Source organism: Bombus affinis, chromosome 8 (assembly GCF_024516045.1).
Source record: "Bombus affinis isolate iyBomAffi1 chromosome 8, iyBomAffi1.2, whole genome shotgun sequence".
Classification (NCBI taxonomy): Eukaryota; Metazoa; Arthropoda; class Insecta; order Hymenoptera; family Apidae; genus Bombus; species Bombus affinis.
This window is the reverse complement of record NC_066351.1, coordinates 9,195,427-9,218,986: the sequence shown is the minus strand read 5'-3', so window position 1 is coordinate 9,218,986 and position 23,560 is coordinate 9,195,427. Positions and strand designations below refer to the sequence as shown.

The following is a 23,560-nucleotide window of genomic DNA, read 5'->3' as shown; positions in this document are numbered from 1 at the left end:
TGCTTATTGCAATCTCACTTTGCTGAATTTTCACGCACGAATTTAGTATAGGTTTTTCGTTCGGTCGGCAATCGAGCTGTCCCAAATGCAGTTTCGTCCTGATCAGCAGAAATTAGCATAGCTAATTTATGTCGGCGTATAAATAACATGTTTATCGTTATAATTTATGCGCGTTGCAACGCATCCTATCGACGCGCACGGCAAACAAATTTGAGAGCGGTAAGTGATCGATGCGCGTTTTGCATCCTAATTCAAAAAGCCCGTTAGCGTTTTTAATCATGGCAGTTTTGCTGTCCCAATAACCACAGCTGCGAAAAATCCGCGTTAACTAATGTAGGCGCTCCCATCGTTTCACAGTAACTTTAAATTGTGAAAATTATTAGTAAATTAGGTGGGTGTTTTTACATTGTGCACATTAAGGTGCTTACTCGTGATGAAATTTCAAGCGGCAACGTTTAAATTTTCGTTGAAATTCACGTTACTCTTTTAGGAGCTAGAGTGTAAGCATGTGTACACAAATAAAGTAAAAAATAACATATATCTACGTTTCTTAACAAGCTTTAATCAATTTTTTGTATTTAAATAATTAGAAGAATTTTTTTGTTAATACATTCGAAGAAAAATGCAATGTAGAAAAACATTTGATATAAAATATGTTCTTGAAATACGATGATTTATCCAATTGTATATTCTTTATAATATTCATAACTATCTCAAGGAACAGAAATTTTGCAAGCTAATTTGGATTGTTAGTGTATTGTTGAAACAAATAATTACCTATTTTACAAGCGAATACAATTCTAAACATTGCAAATTAAATACTATAAATGTTCATTAACAACGTAATCATTGGTTTTTATTTTAAATACTGAAAATGAGTAAAATATTATTTTAAATCACTGTAATACCTTTAATACCATTAGTTGAATAATTTCTTCTGAAGTATTATTACTCCATGTATGGTTATGTATAATTCCATTTCTTATCATAATAATTATTTACTGACACAAATTGCGTGTGTAATTCATATTATCAGCGATTTATATTTAACATAAAAGAATAGCACTTACGGTTCTATGTTCTCTAAACCTACTGATTGTAGTGTTTGCTTAAACAGTATGCATGTATTATGAATTAAATTAACCATTTTTAATCTCCGGTGGTTATACTGTACTGTTTTAAATCACGCGACCAGATGCGTAAGCACATAAAGCCACTGCAAATTATCCGTAATTTGTGAGGAAAAAGAGGCAAGCGTTATTTTAATAATTTATTCGGCGAGTAGCCATTAACTATTACCATTTCACTACAGAAACGGTTTTGTTATTAAACAAAATTAAAACCGCTCCCGTTGTTTCACATTTGCTATCAACAATTAGTATCACAATTATCAAAGTAAACTTTGACGAATAAAATATTAATACGAACTATTGCAAGTTGTCATTGCGTTACAGGTATGCAATTTTTATTAAATGTAAGTATACAAAAACTAACATACGAAAGTTTATATTTTAATCTCGTATCAATTAAGCAGATTTTCGAATAATAGTAAACAACACCTCTTTGTTATAATATTTTCTTTTATACATCATGCTCTTACGTCTACAATTATCTGACATTCCTTTAATATTAAACTTTCAATCGCATACAGGTATCAATATAGGTATTTGCTGTATTTATTAGATCTGAGAATTAATTAGATCCGACTATATCGAATTCCGTACCATTAATAGTCCATACGTTCATAGGACTACAAACCTACTGTGAAAGAAGCTAATACTTTCTGCTGTCACTGTATACGTATTTTTATATAACAATAACTTTCAGGTACTACTTTCACAAACGACGTACGCTAGAGAGTCAGCTAATAATCGAAAACGACACATGCTACGCGACATCGAGTTTCGTATCAAAAGCTTTCAAAGTCGTTAACCACACGTCTCTGTTTCGTCGTCACCAGCCTGGTCGGTGCCTCGTCGAAAGTTATAGTCAGTTTCAATTTCTGTCTGATGCCACGGTCTGCCAATAGGATCGACGTCGTAGTATTAGGGGCGAGATCGCGGCTGGCGCTAGCGTTACACGCGCGGAAAGAGCCCGTTGCCTGCGAAATTGCGGCACGGGTTCGCCTGGAAATCGCGTCAACTCGCGTTTACGCGCAATCGATGCATTTTGCTCTCCCCTCGCGGCGCAACGATAACTCGTTATTCGCTCGCCCCGATACACGCGTGTATATGGACAGACTTGTGGGATCCAAGAGTCACATTGAGGGATGAGAAAGAGCCAGACATATAGAAAGAGAGAGAGAAATAGAGGGGGAGGGGAGAGAAGAGGGGTAGACAGAACAGGAGGAGGAAGGACACGTGGACCGAACCCTCTGTCACGTACGAGTACGAGTGGGATAGGTCTGTACGATATGCAGCCATTTGCATACATATAGGGTCATTATAAATATACCGACTCCCTATATCCCTGTCTCTCCATCGTCCGGCCCATCAGGAGCAGAGGTGCTCGCAAACTGTCCGATGGCCCCGCTTATCCGTTATTGCGTTCACCGCCTTCGCAGTCATCACCTCTACGGATTTAACCTGTTTTCGAGTCTCAGTGGACATTTTGGCCTCGAACAAGCGTTTTTCACCGAGATTAAAGCAGCTTTGGCGTACAAGCCATTGACGTTTAATTGACCAGAATGGAAGAAATAAGAAACAAAGTATTTATTACATTCGGTGGTTTCAAGTAAATCGACAAGACTGTTTTGCCTTGATTATTTCGATCATTCTATTTTGTTCATTATATTATTTTGGTATTTTTATATAATTCTTCTGCAAGGAAAAAAGTCGAAGATAGTGCGTGTGATAGATAGGAAAGTGATGATGATAAGTGATGGTGTTCTTTTATTTCAGAATCAAAGGGATTGAGCAGAACAGAACGGAGATTGAAGGCAAAGCAGATATTCTTCTCCGAATGAAGAATATTCTTCGTAGAGAAGTTGATGGCGGCGTATTAACTACTTAAGTACTTCTTTGTACTTGCAGGAATTAATTATAAACGTTCTAAAAGGAAATAGATCCTCTAAAAAGCTGGCGATTTTGCCAGATATTAGCAACTTGCTCATATCATAAATTCATCGACTTAACGATACTTCTCCTAAATTGCTTAATTGAGGTACCAAATCCTTATGAGCTCAGAATCTTTCAAAATTTTTTCAGTTTATCCCAGCTTGCATTTTTATTTCATTCCATATACAGCAATTATTATATTAAAACACATGTATTATATCACAATTATACTTTATTATATATATAACAATTACCACAACGTATGTAAAATACCTAAAAGTATAATACTCATCGTAAAACTTAACAGGTAAAACTTAGGTTCCATTTCTCTAATCATATCACTAAACATATGAATTTACAATTTACCACATTCACTACGACTTCACTGCTTCGTCACTTTATCACTTTTAACGCTTGAAATTTAACCACGTAACAGCTAAGGAAACAGCAAGAATAATCCGTCAAACGTAACCGAGATGACAATATGCCGATGAGTAAGAGCTGGTAAGGAACAATCACGTTGGCAACCGTACATTTTCCCGTCTCAATAGGAATAAATAAGAATCGTTACAGAATTTGAACGGCAGAGCGAAACTGCAGAGAGCAGCGACAAACGACGGTAACGACGCACGTCGTTCGAGTGACGTGTGAAAGGTTCTTAATGGCGCGTCTATTTTCTACGGTTTGCCGTAGCTTTTCGGTGGCAACCGGTGAAAAATACTCGAAACCTGGGGAAGCCGTGATCCTTGAACGGCTCGCGGTATAACGCGGCCGCGTGCTCGCCGCGTCCTATTAACATATTCCCCAGCAACGAGTAGTAAACTCTTTTCTCTGGGCAGGGGAACACGGAACACACCGCTATAAATGGCACCGCTGATGGGTTTGCGCGGAGCGTCAACGCTCGCGGGCCAGAGTTAGGGGTAGGTGCGCATTACAAATGCTAATGGGAAGCGCATAGTAGATGTTCCGCATAGAATACATTACCGTCTCGTTCCTCAGTCATTAGCCGTGAAAATACGAAATTTACCGGACGCAAAGTGCAGGTCGTGCTTGCTGCTCGCACTTTGTCCTGCGGCAAATATCGATGACTCGTCGAAACGCAAAGACGTGGAAAGCAGCTAAATATCAGCCTCTTCTTTCTCTTTTTGCTGTTCGAGAGTTTCTTTGATTCCTAAGGAGAAGAGGGAGGAGTATTTGATTCCTCCGAGACTTTGAGTATTACATGCTCAGGAATATTTGAACGTTTGCTTACTTTTAAGGAGGTGTAATTTGATTATAAAATTTAGCGGAGATCATGCGAGAAAGACGTATAAATACATTTTTGTGTATTTTTTGATTTCAGTGTTGGTTTATTATTGTTATTAAAATAGAACGATTTTAATATGATATGATTGGAAATGAAAATATCCTGTTAGGTCTGAAAATGTAAGTGTCTTCAAAATGGTTAATCAATTGACACACTTTTGTGGCAGTCGAATATAATTATTAAGACAAGTAACATTATTATATGTTTAATATTTGAATATTAAGGCGCGTAATATTTCTCAAACATTTTGTTAAGAACAAAAACACAGGTTTTCTCTTCAAGAACAATAAACATTTGTAACATAGGATTTTTATATGTAAGAAGATTCTACAATGATTTTATTTTTTATTTTAAAGCGATGAAAACCAATAATAACTTAATAATTCTATAAGGAAATGTGAAACATTAGTTTTATTAAATTGTCGTTACTGGAACATTTGTGTAATGTTACTACCAAAGTGTCAGAATATGTGCTATGAACTGTAGCGCAATTTTGTGTGTTAAATGTTCGAGATACATAGAAGATTATAGGGTATTATGAGTTTCGCTAGTTGTAAAGCGCGTTATTGTGATCATGAAGCATTTAAAGCTTTGAGAAGAGAAATTCTTGGTTTATGGATAACGTGAAAACTACATAATTTAGAAATTTATGTTAAATACAAGAGTAACTAAACTATATAATGATTAATATTGAAAGCTACTGAATCAGAAATATTTTATCGATTAATTGTGTTATTATGTGATACATAGAGCTTATCCTGCAAGATAATATTCAAGTTGGAATTTAATCGTATTAGTTAAAATATTTGCTGCTTAAATGAACTTATCATACATCTAGAAGAATTTTTATTTATACAAATATAAGAATTTGAGTTTCATTCGAGCAAAGTAATTTTAAAGTTCTCTAATCTATTAACACGTAACAATAATTCAAGGAAATTGATTTTTCTCAAAGTTATATCAATAGTAAAAACTCGGAGATAAAACGTATCATCAAACATAATAAATATAATATAACAAACGTATATATTTGGAATTACTATCACCATTGGTATGAAATTTGATTGTTATAAAATAAAAAAAAATACTTTGAATACAAAAAGTACTGGAAATTAATCTTAATTAGATAAAATCATAAAATTCATCCAGGACTAATTAGAAATAATCGTAAGTGTGTGATGTCGCAGAACTATATTCTACTATTTTAACGATATATATATCCTGACTGACTGGTTTCTCTATTAAACGGAGGAACAAATAAAATCGGGACAAAATTCTATTTCGCCTAACGCATATCATTGTTAATACAAGTTAATTGCCGTGGTTCTGAAAGCACCAATTTAACAATGACCGATGTGAGGCATAATTAATAAATTCGAACTGCTCTAGCGATGCGATTGAAAATACGAAATGTTCAAATCACAGGGTGTGTATGCGTGCCAGTGAATGGTTGGGCGTCGATGATTGCTTGACGGTCGATTGACGAGAATTCATCGAGGATTTAATTACAGGGACGTGCGTGATTTCTTCCACGACAATGACCGCGAGCAATTTTTAATTAACACACGTGACAAAGTGGACAAAAATGACGGGTGCCGATCGATGCGTCACTAACCGCAGGTCTTTGGTTATTCCCGCCTCGTAGTCAACTAACGAAGACGGGAAAGAACAAATTAATTTGCCCCGTCTCGCCGAAGAGTAAAAGATCCTTCTTCTTTTTTTACATTTCGCGTGAAAGGTTCAGAATTTTAAATTTCTATAAACTTCAGAATTAGAACGTGATGGAGACAATTAATTTTTTCACTAACGTGTAAAAAATTTTGCCTTAAAATCTTGGGATTTATTCTAAAATTCTGCCGCGCCAGCCATAAATAGGCGCACGCCTATTATATTTATTGAAAAACACGAACAAATTTTACTTTATTTAAAATATTTTACGTTACAAGGCGCGCATGGTACGAATGAAATAAAAGGTTTTGAATAAAATAACTAAAAAATGAAAACGGCGAGAAACATTTAATTTGAACTACGAGTAAATATTAAAAGGTATTCCAGTAGTTATATATATTTAAATAATGAGATAGAAGTAAAATAATAATACGGGCAATTCTTATTCTCAAAATAATCTCAATTCTTTCAAAATACTTTCTCTTCCAATCGTTCTTCCAATAATTTATATAGAAATCTCTTGTTTTTCAATCATACTGTATTTTTGAAGATCTCACACGCACAATACCTACACACGCGTGTACTATTTTACCACGCGCAATCAAATTTCCACGTAACACCATTCATCATATCCTATTTGTACATTTCCCAAATCGCTCATCACTCGTTATTGATGTTTTAACATAAACATTTGCTCAGTTCTTTAATACTTGTCAACAGAGTAGATTTTCGCTCCTATATAATTAAAAATGAAAAGAATAGTCGCAACAAAGTTCTACGAAATTTATTTTGTAAACAAATATCGAAATGCGGATGAAGTTTGCGAGTATCTCAACACACTGTTGCAAACCGATAATAAAGAATATTGAACATAACGTGACATTCATTCCTCTTTGTTAGCGTTGAACACATACTACGCATATTTTACTGCAAATCACATTGTATATAAATCCCATTGTTGCATACGTAGGCGACACTTTATAAAACATGGATGAGTTATGACGTATTACGTAAATATATCGATAGACTTGACGTGATGGAAGTGTTGCTAGAAATCTGAATGTAACTGGAAGTTATGTAACTTCGCTGCGAATAAAGAAACAGGAGCAGCATTTATTGCGAATGTGATGACAAGAGAATATTCGATTCGAACACAAAATATGTCAATTCATTTTAACTTAAATACATGCTTTCATTTTCAACATCTACGTTTATTCGATACATTTCTAACTCAATACAAGTGTCTCTTTCACAGTAAAGATTCGAAAGAAAGCTAAAAAAATTGTATTCGTCGACTTCTATTAAAACGGAATCACTAATCGTACAAAGTTGTAAATAATAAAAGTTGTTAATAACCATAAGTATATACATACTCATTTTTCATATATTTTCCACTGAGAACTTAATTCACAAGAAAAAGAACAAAACCATCATCAAATACATATGAAATATTCCTCTGGTTTTCACAAATCGTTGACACAAACTTATCGAAACTTATCGAGTTATTAACCAATAACAGATAATCTCTAGGAATTTCGGTAGGTGAAAATCAGAGGGAACGCAAGATAAAAAAAAAATAGGGGATTGCGAAGGACGATAAAATTGATAATTAAAAAGCGGTGCCGGTGAAACAATACCAAGAGCAGTAACACGAACAGCCGTTTCCAAGGCCCGAGCTAGGGCGCTTTGCGCGCCCTCGGTCTCCCAAACGTCCGATCTACCCTCTCTTCCACCACCTCGAGGGAACGAAGGAACGAACCAGGCTCCCTCCACCTACCACCCACACGCCCCACCAGCCCGACGGACCACCCCTCCAGTTACCACCGCCGCCGCTGCCGCCGCCGTCGTCGCCACCACCGCGATACATTGCGATACACGGTTCTTGTCTCCACGCTACCTACCTACGTGCAGGTCACAGCGCTCCACCAAATCCATAGCTCGCTACGCACTAGGCCACTAGGCAGCATCCTCCTCTCGCCTCCACGTTCTGTGTTAGTCCATTTTTCCCCCCTACGCTCTCGCCCGTACGCCTCGATCCCTCGTGTCAAAGACGCGCTCTCTCGTCTACGTCCTCGCGCCGACCACAACCACCAATACAGCCGCGGTTCGTAAACACAACAAGCCACACGACGACGCACGCGTACAAAGAGGTACGTTTCACGGACCAATTCGTTTTTACGTCGTTCTTCGGCGTGATCTTGATCCAGCAGGATCTTTTCAACGAGGGAAGACCGTTCCAACGGCGCGAGTGTCGATTCAGCTGTTTGTGTTTCACTGGGCAACCACTATTGTGAATTGTGTTTCCTAGTGCATATTTCAGTGTTTACCCGGGTGTTTGACAGTGAAGAACCGGTCGAGCACGTGCGACCACGAATGATTCGCGAGATTCTGTTGCGGCCCGTCGGATGGATGTTTCGCTCGCTGGAAATCGGTTTCGCGAAGCTTCTCGTGAATCTGACAAAAACAGATTTGACGAATCCTTCGATTTCCTTACGCATGGTAAAGTATTTGGATTCGTTGCAACAAACGTGTTATTAATCTTGCAGACGAAATATAAAAATTGACGGCTGCTGCGAGTTCCTCTCAATATCGTTGTGTCGCCGTTGACAAAAACTAGAATTCTAAGTAATTAGGAAAATTGGAGAGATCACACGATCTACTTGTGCAACCGAATGAAGACTAGTGAATTTCGTGTGATCGGAGGCAACGCGAAAATTTAGTGAAATATAAAGAATTGTTCTTGATTCGAGTGATTCAAGTAAAGAAAGTGAAAAGATACCAACGACAATAGCGCAGTAATCTGATCGACGATATTAATCTTCCAAATAATCATTCGACGCTATTGAGATTCTGTCCACGTTGACTGCGGCGTAAGCCTTTCCGACGTACCACCTTGTCACTCGTTCCACGCTTGGTTAGTTCCATCTGTCGACTAAACCGCCACGAGGAAGTTCACGGAGTAGAAATAACGCAAAAACGATAGAAATAAGGTATACTCGTGTAGTATCTATAAAATTACGTCGGTTGGTACGATATAAAGAAAATACAACGAACGAACACCCAGCAAACTACATGCACTGCAAACAGAAGATAAAACAGAGGAATTCCGTTTCGGCCGAGAGATATCGACGCCAAGAAGAAAGATTCTCCGCAACCGATGCGGTAAAGCTCCAGAGAAAAGTAGTTAAACTCAAGGTAGTACGAGCCACGTGAAACTGGTCGCTATTTTGCCGGGCCGTGCCGCTTGTAGAGGCTCGAAAGCCCCTGGTTTCCCGCGCACAGCACGAGCCGAGCACACACAACCACCCCGACCAACCAACCAACGAGTCTACCCACCGCCACCAGCCCCTACACACAACAACCCAACGAAGCATCCCCCACTCTGAATCGCACAACAGCCTGAGCGGAAGTGCTAGTCAGTCGGCGAGCGACCTTCCAACATTACGGGTTAGGTTCCCTCTTTTTCCACCCGCCGTGTCTTCGTCCTCGTTTACAGAATCGCGAGGACGTGCTGCCTGATTAAGTTTCACACGAAGAAAAAGAAGAACATCTCAATAGATAACGATTCGGTATCTCGGTAGTGAGATCGCGATCTCTGTTGCTACGACGCTGAACGCGACAATGACGCGGAGCGTCTTCCGCAATTGATACATTCGTGGAAGATCAAGATAAATAGTGTAACGGACGAAGGTCCAGGGAGCCAAGGCTAAAGGGATTGTAGATATGCCATTCTAATCGTTGATGACACTTTTTCTTAAGGTGTACCACCGCGGTTGTAGTGTTCTTCATCGAGAAACGCGTTTCAAAAAGAACGTCGGGTAAACAACGTTCCGTGATTCCGTTTTCTATATAGTTCCGTACGTGAGCGTAATATCTGGTGAATGTAAAAAAAAAGAAACAGTGTTCCTAGTTTGAATTCGCTGGGCCGGAAGCATCGTACTCATCTACAGTGGAAGTGCTGAACGAGCAGCTGGGCTTTTTACTTTTACAAAAGTTGGTTAATAGTGCGCCGACTTTATGAGGAAACGTTACTAGTAGCTGAGCGCAAACACAGCTTTTCAACAAATACAGTTATCTCGAGGGGGAAACAAGAGAGCAATCAATTGTATACTTGTTGAACCGGCAAACCCGGCGTCTTTAATATTTGATACCGGCTTATACCGCGACTCATTCCACCACTTTACTCAACTGTAGGAAGTTTCTGTTGGCAATACAACACCGTTAACTTCTACCGAGACCAAACCTGTCGCGGAGGAAACGTTCGTTCCCCATTCGTATTTGTGCCGGCAATCCGAAAGATCGACGTGCGAGGCTACTCAAGTCGACCACGTGGTTATGAGTGTGCATCGACCACGCCGAGAGTTCTCGATACGTATCAAGGAAGTTTTCGGTAAACCGTTTGTTTCTTGTGTAACATTTTAAGACGTTCGAAGAGTGCGCTCGAACACATAAAGACTGATTATAGTGATTCGTAATTATATATCCGTTTACCGATTTCTAACTTTGTGTAAGCAACGTGTCAACGAAGTTCAACGGTGTGAACATATTTATACAACGATAACGGATAGTTTGACAAATAACCGCATCTAGTCAAAGCATTAGGTGACTTTAATCGTTTTATCCGCGAAAATCTTGTCGATCAAATAGCTAATACGATAAAAGTGAGGTAGTGAAAAATAGGCAAAGTCGAAGTGAAGCGGCTGAGGATTTTATTAACGAGTAATCCAGCAACGAAGCAAGCTCCCGAGTGTCTCGAAGATTAACGATAATTAAAAAACCGGTGTAAGTTGGTTACCCCGAGGAAGCTGCAAAGTAGCAAGATCCCACCCGCAGGAGATCGTGAACTTAAAGAGACCCAGGTGGAAGTGGTCCAGTCCGGGTCAACGATCGGCGTTAGTAGATCGTATCAGACCCCTCAGCAAGGAGGGTGGGTGCAGTGGTGCAGTGGTTGCAGAAGGGCCAGCGAGGTTGGGGTGGCCTCGTCTACAGGCGCCTTGGCACCGAGTGCACCGGGCCCCGGGGCTGCAGTGGTGGGCTGCTTGGTTGGGGTGTACCCGTGTTCTCCCTCCTCCACGGGGCCCAGGGGCCCCATAACTCATCACTTCCAGGCTATTCCGAGTCAACAACAACCGATTGGTTGCCGTGCCTGTTGCTGCGTGCATAGCAATCACCAGCCAGCTTCGGTCCAGCTTACCAGTCAGCGGGGCGGCCTATCGCTGAGGGTAGCGAGGGTGGCGTCCACCACCTCCGTCCGAGCCGCCCCCTACGCCCACCCCCAGCACCAGGGGCTGGGGCAGGAGTGCAGGTAATAATAAATTACTAAACATACATTGTAGCTTCACTTCGACACGTATAGTACTCTACTACTACTACCACTACTACTACTCCTAGTACTACTATTACTACAACTACTACAAATATTAACCACTACCATTACTACTTCTACCTGTACTACTACCGCTACATCCGCTTCTACTCTGCTTGTCGTCGTCGTCGGCAGTGTTTGATAAAATAAAAAAAAGTACAATATAATAAAAGTATAACGTAGTAGCACGTCGAAGTAACAAACACGGTTGATGGAGTAAAAGAGTTATCCAAAACCAAAAACGCACAAAAAAGGTGTAGGGAGGAGACGGGGGCATTGGGTGGAGGTGGTGCGCACATCCTCGGCAGCCCGATGCTGTTCGTCCCGTTCACGGTGCCCACCTTCCCCGCGACGCATCATCAGACGACCCACCCTGCGCATCAGACGCATCATCAACAGCTACAAGCCACTACCCAGAATCCGGTGCAGCAGCCGCAACAACTCACGCAGCTCAATCAGCTGAGCCACCTGAATCATCAAGGCATTGTACCGGTTACGACCAACCAGCCGACCATACACAGCACCAGCTGTTCGCCGCAGCAACAAGCAACCACACCGAATAAGGTAAAAACAATGTTACATCACTTTCTCATGCTCTTCTATTGGATGCACGATTCCTATTCGTCCCAATGAAGTGGAAAAATCGTTGAAACATCCGTGCTTTTCGGCTTATCTTGAAGCTGCCATACCGCGAACACTGGTCGGGTTTGTAGGTCATTTATTATTTGAGCAACAGTAAAGCGGTACACGCTGAAAATATTTTCTTAGTTCCTTAGATCTCACAAATAATCTCTGATTAATCTTCTGACACTTTTATATTGAATTGACCGTTTCGATTTTCTGCTGTTATTGATATTATAGAATAACATCCGATATTATGTTTAGTACCTGATGAAGAACGCGTGGCTAATGATATAGGAGAACGGAGATAAAAACTTCAACACAATACAAAATTGTGTTGCATTCAATACAAAAAATATTAACAATATGCAAACTTCTGTATACTGTCGGGCATAAGAATTAGAATATCCTATTCCTTATATTTATTAATCAACTCTGATCAATTTTACTTTAATTTGAATACTTTAAGATTATGAAGTATGTATGATGCAAATGATGTAGCAGATCTATGATAAGATAACGAGTATTCAAGTTATGCTAAATATCATCACGAGTATCCTAATGCTTACAGCTGACGCTATATGTATAACACTACTTTGATAGAAACTATAAACGTATACGAAAGCTTAAAGCTAAAACACCGACCTCTATAAAACAACACTTTAGAGAAATAAAAATAATGTACAGCAATACAATTCAATTATTTTAAATACTTTCTCAAAAAAGATATTTTGTATTATATTATGCGAACAAAGGAGTTTTTGCCGTTATTCTGTCTTTCTCAATAGCATGATCATTAAGTTACGCGAAAAGTTAATTACGGTTTATGAACTGTTTCGATTTTACATTTATCAAAGTTATTTACCATTAGTGACAGTTTTAATTACGGCGATATGCAAAAAACGCTCTTCACGTTGAAGCGAAACGTTCGATGGATTTTCGTTTCGGAGCTCGGAGGAATATCGCACGCAACAATCCTCCAATCCATCATTGCTGATCGTGACAGTTAAAAAATAATGTGCGTGTCTCAATAGTCAGGACAGAGCCGTTTATCATCGAGTTACCAGAATTCCAGTTCGCTGGTTTACATATCGGTGATTCAATTCGAGCTATTCAGTTAAATGTAAAATCGGAACTGACCAACTATAAATAAAATAACAATTCACTGTTCATGTAATCTATTCTGCGTGTATACTGTTTCATTAGCTGACCTTGTCTGCGCGTGTTTATTTATTGAAAACCGGCTTATTATCCTGTTGTTGCATAAATCTATTACCAATAACACGTGTTAATGTGCAAATTATGGTCTTGCACATTATCGTGCACTGGGAGTTTTGTAAAATTATTGTGATCATAATTATTATTACGTGCAGATAACTTTCATGATCTTACTTTTGAAAATTAATTTCTCTCATTTTCTCCTCTGTATAATATTTTGTTTCATTCCTTGTATTTAATTGTTATTACTTATCGTTAATCAAAGAAAATATTATTTTCACTTCTCACACGATGCTTAATATTTATAAGTTTACTTTGTTATTTATTCGTGAAATTGTTAAAGTATCATAAATTGTCAAGAATTAAAGTAGAACACTTATATCTCATAAACTTATAAAATTGTTGATAGAAGGAAACTATATGCTAATAATATGGAAATTCATTGGAATATTCACAGCTAACGCAAACGATAGTATTTTATGAATAATCATCCCCACGATCGATAATTGTTTACTCGGAACAACCTAAAGTTTGTTATAATCACAGATAGAAGCAGTGCAACGATGGATTTTTCCAAAGCACAGTAGATTTCACTTCTTTAAAATATTCATAGAGAAAAGTCATCATACTTTCCTTCTATCTTTGAAGTAATACTTTTTATTTTTTACTTTATTCGTGTAGCGATGTATTTTTCCATAACTATAGCTTATCAAACGCGAAAAGCAAGCCAAATATTCACGCATTAATTAATTCACGCATATTGATGTCCTTAATTAAAATGTCTGTGATATTACCACTGTTTTCGAATCTGAATGGATATTTTATCTAAACTTGATACTTACAATTCATAACTTGCATCCAAAAGCTATTCAGAAGTTTCATACTTTTTGAATCAATAATACATTGATACGCTTTTTCCTTCTTTTTGTATTAAGATTTAATGCAAAAGGATATGTTTCTAAAAATAAAAGAAATAAGGAAGAACCACAAAAAGTTCAATTTTTCTGAGTACATTATCATCGTACTATTTAACTCATTCTGTTACATTATTTTTTTTTTTTTACATTAAAAGATGTGTCGAGTGTGTTCTATGCAAGTTAGGTTTTATTATTATCGCCATCTAATAATGCCATTGCAATATCATTGCTGCAAACAATAATATTTCTGTTCTTCACTTAGTACTGAATAATGGATAAAACGGAGGATTCTTCGACATTATTAACTTTTTCATTTAAAAGATATGTATTGTTATTAGGGTGAAAATTTAATTCATGATATCCTTTAAAGGTTGAAAGCCTCTTCTGTTTATTGAAACATAAGTAATATCGAAATATAAAAATTCAAAGATCACAGCGGAGCTTAACATGTGCAACGAACGTATAGTAACTGACTATAGTATATAGCACGATAATATCGCATAATCCATCGTATATTAAGTCTTATATCGATTGGCCGTTTAATCGTTATCATAATCTCAGTGACGCTTGACAATAACCTAAAGGATGTAATAACTTTTAATTGATATCTATCGATATCGACATTTCTCTGTTTCTATCTCGATTCTTGTGCACGGTATCGCTGCGAGAACGATGCAAGAGTCCTATTGCTTCTTCCATTCTTCTCGCCCACGTTTCCTCGCAGCAACGCGCTTTTATTATCCTGGCCGTGGTTCAAGTCAATTTTCTTTAGCGAGCCATAACTCGCCAGCTGAGTTACTCTTGGGCAAGCATCGTCGAGATACGCAGAGAGCGCGACACGAACTCGTTGCCAGCCAGCGAGAACTTCCTTTAATTCTTAGAGTCTGGCAATCCGCGGGTGGCGTTTCCTCTTCCTTGTGCCGCTTCTTGGAATGCCACTACAGAAGCCGCATGGGACTTCTTGAAACGATACGACCTTCTCCCCGTTGGCGCCGGATTGTCGATGAGAAGAAAAGACGTATTCTTACGATACGAGTTATCAATTACTAAACACATTCAAACATATTCTGATTCTACAGTTACTTACTTTTTTCATTGCGGCAACGATCGAAAGGGAGTTACGCGTCAATTATACGATGCTATGCAGGAAGAACATTCTGGGAAACCTTATTTAATTTTGTAACCGGATAACTAGGCAATTTTCAACTCTTCGCGCTTTGAAAATTGTTATAATAGACCGACTTTAACACGCTTTTACAGTTTTCAACGATTTTGGTTTGAAAAGAAAAACATTATAAATGTTTGTAAATTTTCGTAAGTATCCTTGTTATTTTTTTTCATATTTTTTCATATTTTATTTTACATTGTTAACGTTGCTATAATAGCATCCGTAGAGTAGAAAGAATTGAATGAATACTTTTGAAGTAAATAGAATGAACTCAGAGCTCTTATTACGATGATTGAGGTGTTTGAAACATATTGTATGTAATCGCATACCAGATAAGGGAACACAATATTCGCTACAATATTTCAGAAATATGAAGTCGAATAGGACATACATAATATGTTTATGAATGGCCCTTGAAGTAAGTTCTAACACTGAGACACCATGGGTATATGTAGTTAATTTTTCGAAACATATTATCAAGCAAAAATTTATAATATTAATACAATATAATGTTAGTCTTACTATTCTTCCAAATGCAAATAGTAAAGGATGATTTATATCACTATATACGATATAATTTTAATCAAAGATATAAGTCAAAAGTAAACTTCATTTAAATGTATAGTATGGAAATACTAAGACCAAAAGTAAGAATATAAGAAAAATGTAAATGTAAGAAATAAGTTGTATTTTCACGCGAATAACAAGTAACAACATCTTCTTCCTCTGCAACTTTAAAATCCACCTTCTTATTCAGTCTATCAATACCTTCCAACTGACTGCAAAGTGGGTCATCAAACTTTGTATAAAAATCGTTGCGACGTTCTGATATATTTTGTTAGACGGCTACAATCGTTACTCGAAGTTTCGAGTAAAAAAGGACATAGTTTGTCGATTGTTCTCTGCAACAATTACAACAATTTCACGCGTGTCGATTATCGAGCGCAATTAATGAGAATAGGAATAAATCTTTAAGATAAGGTGTAGCTTTCATCCAATAAAGGGTTTGAAGTCTGTAGGTAGGTTTTCACGGAAGAATGAAGAAACGATAAAGAAGAGAGGTAGCCGGTGAAGGGAGGGAATAGCAGAATTTCTAAAGCAAGGGAAATAGCTGGTACAGCGGTAGAAGGTCGTGTAGAAGGAGCAGGAAGACTTTGAGAGTTGTTCGCGTAACTTTATTAATTAAAGGCCGTTAGTCCTTGTTGCTCGATACATCTTATATACCTACCACGGTCGTGGTTCTCATATACAAAGAAGAATGAGCAACCTGTCCCTTCATCTATTCTGTCTCTTGGCGTCTTGTTCAATGTTCTTACCCCGCGTATCGATCATCGTCAATGTCCACCGTAGTTCACGATGGATCGTGCATCGTGTTATTGCCCCTCAAAAGATCTCGCTTCCTTTATTGTGTTTAGCACAATCATTTTGGATCTTCCCTTTACGAGCATCGTCGCATTGGATTACTTTAAAGGAGTTATGCATTCAGAGAGAAATTTTATTGACGACAAGGCTTGACAGATCTTCTTTGTCTTCTTTATCAGGCTGTATTTCACAAGAACAAAGTTCCATTTGCATGGATATGTTTTTCACTATTAGAGATTTGTACAGAATTTTCGTGTTTGGTAAACTTATTTTTATTTGTTGTAGATTTTTAATATCTTCTAATGACCAAGCAAACACGAATGACAAAAATTCTGTTCTATCTGACTTTTCAAAAGACAGAACAGAAACATGAAGGTAATGCGTGGTTTGCTAAATTACAGAGAACCTTTGATATCGAACTAATCAACGTAGGTTCCTGTACTTGCAGTAAAACAGAGAATATGCAAAGAGAATATGGAGCTTCGTATTACGTACGTGAATATCGAAAGGCATTTCGAGGCAACTATTATACAGAAGTTAGATGCTTCAGATAAAACTAAATCCATTAGGTAAAAATTGAAACATTCAAACGCGAACACTGTTTCAAACAGCTTAAATAAAAATTAGAATATTCGAAAGTGAGCGTCATTTCAAATTACTTTATTACAATGGTTGGTCCAGATTCAAATATTTCTCAAACTAGAAAAAGTAGTAGTATATTAGTGAAAGTGGTAGTATACTAAGAAAAGCTTCTCACGAATAAAGAGGTACACAAGTGAAAGTCGCGGCGTCTCGTCGGTCATAGCGCGTTTCGTGGCGACCGCGTGACTGTTCACCAGCAGCATCCTAGAGCGGCGGAATTATTGCGGTTCACCGGGCCGTTACGCGTCCCTTTTCTTCGTAGCCGCGTGCATTCTCTCCAGGCGTCTATTAACGTCGTCGTGCGAAAAACATTACGCGAAAAAGTAATTATGGCCGAGCTGGGCAACGGTAACCGGCGGAAGAAAGGAGCGGCGCGCGACAAAGGACAACCGGTTAGCGCTTGCCATAATTAGGAAATTGCTTCTCGCATGGTAAAAATGTATCGTGGCGAAGAAAGCGCAGAAGGAACTCATTACGGGAGCGATGCTCGGGGGCGGGCAGGGATATGATGAGGGTGGTTGGGAAGAAGTAGAGCGGTGGTAGGGATGTGGGAGGAAGGACTATGGTGGAGGAAAGTTAGCTAAAGGTAGGAGGCAGGATGGTTGGGACGGTGGCGAGTGGAACGGGGGGTTGCGTAGCCGTTTTCAAGGGAAAGCGACGCGGAGGTTGCTCATGGTGGAAAGGAGCGAGGCGCGCGAGGGGAAGATCAAAGCACTGGAGATGATTTCATTACGACACGCCACTCGTCTACTACGTTGAAATATCAAAAGAGTGGCGGCCTCATACAAGTACGCCAGTCGTCGGCGCGCGGCTCCGCTCGGCGCGGCGTGTGGAAGTTTTCAGCACAATGCTTTTCTTGTCAGGCTAAAGAGAAAGGAAAAACGTATACGGCTATCGCGGAAAGGAGTAGGATAGAACGAAGGAAAAAGCTGCTGCACGAAAGTAACCCTCGCTGTTCTGATTCCCGAGACCATCTCTCCCCCTTCTTCTCTACTTCTTCTCCCTTTGCCCCGAAGGGAAGAATATTATTAGTTCAAGCTGCTGCCTATTGTCGAAATAAGTTCGACCGAGATGTCAGATAAAGATACGCAGTCGATGCACTGGATTTGTTTGGCGTCTATGAAATTCAGTTTTACGGCGCGATCGTTCAATTTTTCATGATCGTCCTGATGCGTTCGATGCGACTGCATGCTGTGTACACTGCACGCTGTCAAAGGCATGGGGCAGGAAGTTTATGGAACATTTGAAACCACGTTTTGGAACATTCAGTCACGTGACATACTTATTGTAGATAGTGAAAAAACTTTAACTATTTATATGTGTATATAAAAATACGATCTTTTGTTCGGATATGATTTTTTATTATACCAATATAGAACTTATTTTACTTTCTGTGTTCAATACGTCATATTAACCAACCAATATATTCATAACTAACCTTTCTTAAAGGATATCTACGTCGAATCTTTCGTCGATATGTATCAATTTTTAGATTAAAGGTGACATATAATTTGTTTTTTTAATGAAGTTCTATCAAATTTCCCCTTTGTTCAGGAATTTCATAATTTCATATTTTCGCTAATTTCCAACATTTCAGGGTTTATGAAGAATGGCGTAATTTCATATCTTGTTCTTTCTTTCTTTTTTCCTACGTATATTGCACTCCAATTATGAGTAATCAACGCCGTAATTACGAGGGTTTAATAACACATTTCGCTTTTAGTATTTCTGCTTTAATGTTTCAAGCTTCTTTTCTTAACGATGCTACAGCTTCTTACCTAGATCACGCAACTTAAGTAATTTCATTCACGATAATAGTGTTAAGTGCAATCTCAATTATTTGTTCACTTCTACAAAATAAAAACACTATTTATGATAGTAATATTCTATTATTTTTATTAATCAGAATTAATTAGATTAAATTAGAAGATGGAAAGTATAAAGAGGGTATAATTCAATTTTGTCCAATAAATGAGTTTTCAATAAATAGTTCCTGAATTGTATATTATAAAAGTTAAAATGGCAATGTCCAATTATTTTCCATTAACGATCTTCCGTCGTACCTATCTCAATCTTCTTTTAACTGAATGAACATTGATCAAGTCCTGGCTAGTCTGAACACTTCATTACAATTCTAGCCACGTGCAAGTTAAATTTTCACGTGTCATTCTTCAAATCGGTCTACATTTGTAACTGACTCTGTTAATTGATCAAGACGATGCAGTATGCTGAACAATAAACGTACGAAAAACTGCCCCATTCGAGAATAATCGGTTTATTAATTCACTTTAGCTTTGGATAATTGATGAAATTCAGCGCAGCTGTGAAGCTTTTAGCGGACAGATTCTCCAAGTTTTTTACATTGCCGACAGGGGCGAACGTAGAAAAAAAGCAGCTAGCGAAGAAGAAAAACTCACAAGCTCAATTAACGTAACCAAGTTTTATAACAATATCGTGTTTGGTTTCATTTTAACCAGGAAAATCTTACCAGTATGCTAATGAGATTTTTATCAACAAAAAATTAGGAATAAAAAGAGTTTCGCCGTTTCGTTATTATTGTTTCACCGATACGAAGGCGATACAGATCTTTCCAGGGGAAGCCACTACCGTGTCACATTACTCGCTTAACTGGTTCAAGGGGAAACACCTCTAGTAGTGGGGATAAACCATGAACAATTAACGGGCAGATCCTAGCGAACAATTATAGAGTTTCTACTAAATCACAACACCGTTTGCAATTCAAATAATATGTGAAAGCAGAACGCAGGTGAACAATGATGCTATTTCTATAATTTTCATATACAAACTCATCTGAATATCAATATTGTTTTTGACTGCTATGATAACATAATAATAAAAATAGCCGATATATTTAAGAAAGTAAGGATAGTGTGTGGGTTTGCCTTAATCCCGAGTAACTGCGCTAGGAGTCATATGATAGTAAGTTAATCAAGTACATAGTCTTAAATTCCTATGTATAAAATTATAAGATACATTTTTCTTTTTATTTTTAATTTTGATGGTAGTCATTTATGAAAAGAGCTTCGTGATGCAAGTAAGACACGATAAATACATATTCAAGAATAATTTCCCGAAAGCAGTGATAGAATATTTAATTTAATTATCGGCTCAAATAAACGGAATATAAGAGCCTGAATTACATTAAATATTCTGGGCGTGCCGCGGGGTAGGCTGGCCGGAAAAATATATATATATTCCCTAGTAATTCCAGCCTTGCACACGGCGGAGGCGTACGTAGCGAAATCGCGAAGGATTCTGAAGCAAACGTGGAAAGTTGTTACTAACTGGAAATATGATACTCGGGCATTGCCGAGAAGTGTATTATCGCCTGCCACGAACTCTACATATTACTCAACTTTCGAAGTTCCGGCTGTAGCGGTTCCAACTGATAGCAGTTTAGAAAATAATCAGTCGAGCTATGTACCTACGTTCTCCTTTCGAACGGGTCGAGTAGTACGCGCGACTGCGTGACTAATCGTCTCTCCTTGGTGTAGCTCGTTAAACCCTTTGATCGACGAGCAAATTTTTCAGCCCTTTACCCTTTTAATATCCCTTCTATCCCGGTGCTTCCGACTCTCGTCCTCCGCGGCCGTTTATCGTCCACAGGTCTCCGGTTGTATCCGTTAACAACCGGCGATCACGTAGAATTACGCGCCGAAAGGGAAGCCCGCAAGGGACACGATACAATTCCGCGGGATTTCGATGGTCCACGGATATCTGGCCTCGTCAGATCGATCTGATACGACGTTTAGTCTTGGAGCGCGCGCGCGCGCACACACACATTCTCGGATGGGTCAGTAATTAAAATGAAATTCCTAAAAAAGAAGCCGGTAGCCAGCCCCCCTCCCGTAATGGATACAGCGCAGCGGGGACCATCATAAAATTTTACAAATGAGCGTACCGAAGTGGTGGCTTACGGAGAACGGCACTGTGCAGGGGTAGGGGGCAGGACAGAAATAAAAAAGTAGACAGCAAAAGCGAGAACAAAAAAAGGACACTCCGAACACAGCTACATGCCGCTGCTGTTGTTAGTGTCTGCTCGTCCTCCACCTCCATCATTTCCTCCTCCACCTCTTCCTGCTTCGTCTCCACCTCCGCCGTGCTGCACTCGTACCGCAGATACAAACAAACAGCGGGTCATACAGGCGAAGTAACAAATGCCGGACATTTACATTTAGCAGCGAGGGTGGCCTTCTCTCTTTCTTCATCTCTCTGCTTTTTTTCTCTTTCTTTCTCCTTAACGTTATTCCCGCGCCATTCGGTCCGCTTGTTCTCCGTTGTGTTCTTTCTTTTTTCGCGTGTCCTCTCCCCCTCTTTTTTCCTCTTTCTCTATTTCACCTATCTGGTTTCGCTTTCCCCCCTCTATCCCTCTCTTTCTCCCCCTTATTCGCGGGTTGAACGCGTCTGGTAACGAGAACGCGCGTGTGTGCAGGTTGCATTATGTACGGTGGCTCCGTACAGTCCACGGTTAACACAGCGTCGGCCTTCCTGGCACTTGCAAATTTTCCGCTTTTAAATGTTAATTTCAGCGTAATCGATGGTACTCGCTGGGCCGGGCTACCAGCATGCTCAGTCTGACACCCTCTGCCCTTTCCGTCCATCGAGCCTCACCATCGTAGAACATACTGGTCCAACGCGGTTGCCCTTGTTAAGCGGCAAATCGATAGAACTAAAAACCGTTGGATGTACTCTGTCAATGCAAATTCCGTCGAAGCAATATCTTTGCACGGTTCATTCAGTGGGTAGTTTTAGAAAATTTGTAGCGGAGGTATAAATAAGTTGCGTAAATGAAAATTTTATCGCGTCCTTGCGGTGTATGTTCTTCTTTAACAGTAGAATCTCGAATATTTCAGCTTAGATAAAACCTCGCTAGCGATCAGGTTCAAAGCATACAATTTTCTTCGTTTCGTTCTCGTTCATTTAACATGTGATTGAATTTACGACACATAATTAGAGTTCTATACAAAACATACAATTGTCTATTAACTTCTTAAAAAGTGCAAATACAGCTACGAACCTTTTGTAAGTACGACAATGCGACAGAAATGTGAAAGGTCATAAAATGCCAAAGTGGACTAGCGACGAGGGAGTTGAATGAAACAGATGATGCTATTATGATCAAAATAGTATAAATATTTAGAATAAAGGAAAAGTATATGGTCTAGATAATCTTGTCCTATGAATTATATTCATTCGCGTATTATCACGTAGCTCTTTAATTGTAATCATTCAGCGCGGTATATAACGTTGAATTAACTCACGTACATACAGCTCGTATTTTAAAACTCCCGTTATAACATTAATAATGTATCGTAAGCACGCATCAAAATTTAACACGGCTGAGAAATATCGCTGATAATTAGCGTCATAAAACGAACAACATAGGACAATCTCGATGTAGTTACACATTCAAGAGCGGCGCAACGACACGGATAAGTTCCAATAGCTACTTGCGTAATTGTTAATCGAATCAACATTATAAGTGGAAACGTGACAGAAAATTGATGAGCACGACGTATGCAAGTTGGTAGGTATGCAAAACAGAATCTGGCTAATACTGACAACCGACCTCTACTCATTCAGCGAATTACAGATGTGCTTCGCTGGCTGGTAACTACGAGTGTCCAATTACTTCCTGTTAACCGTCCGATTGTCGTCCATCGCCATGCAATGATACTTCTACCTCGAAATAAGCCGTGCTGCGGGCCAGTCACTGCCGCCGACATTCTGCTTAATATAATTACGAAGTATCGATCCTATCCGGTACAAGCGACAAGAGAGAGAAGAGGACGAAGGATTGTTAAACGTTTTGGATAATGTCATTACCTAATCGAAAAAACGCGCGTTTCATCTGTTACTCTTGAAACGCTCTTTTTTCTGTCTTGATCGTTCAAATTTGCATCTTCAGTAGTAGTAGACACTGTCGTAGTCGTAGACATTTTGTAGAGGGAAGCATATTGCTTTGAGATTTGGAATGGATTTCAAGATAATGCGAGACCATTGGAACTTCTTACGTTCAGATTCTATTGTTTCGTATCTTATTCAGTAGTGTCGTGTATAATATTAGAGTTTTACAGTGCTTTTGTTTTCACGGTTTCTATATTATAAGATATAAAAATCAAGATACAATTTGGTGGAGAAAAAGTGATCTTTTATTCTCGATAGAAGTGGAATCGCAAGAAGCAAAGTCTAAACTATGTGGAGGATAAAATGAGA

The 23,560-nt window shown here is 38.8% G+C and overlaps 1 protein-coding gene across 7 annotated transcripts in view; it reads left to right on the top strand.

Annotated features, from left to right (window-relative positions):
- Positions 1-8,619: 8,619 nt before the first annotated feature.
- Positions 8,620-23,560, top strand: part of LOC126919557 (nucleolysin TIAR-like) — a 583,207-nt gene continuing 568,266 nt past the window's right edge. For 3 of the 7 annotated variants that reach the window (XM_050728939.1, XM_050728940.1, XM_050728941.1), the window contains exon 1: positions 8,621-11,959. In XM_050728939.1, the coding sequence (XP_050584896.1) occupies positions 11,708-11,959 (252 nt within the window). In that variant the 5' untranslated portion in view covers positions 8,621-11,707. Of the gene's footprint in view, positions 11,960-23,560 lie in introns of all 7 variants that reach the window. The other 4 variants (XR_007711694.1, XR_007711696.1, XR_007711695.1 and 1 more) reach the window with 3 other exon arrangements.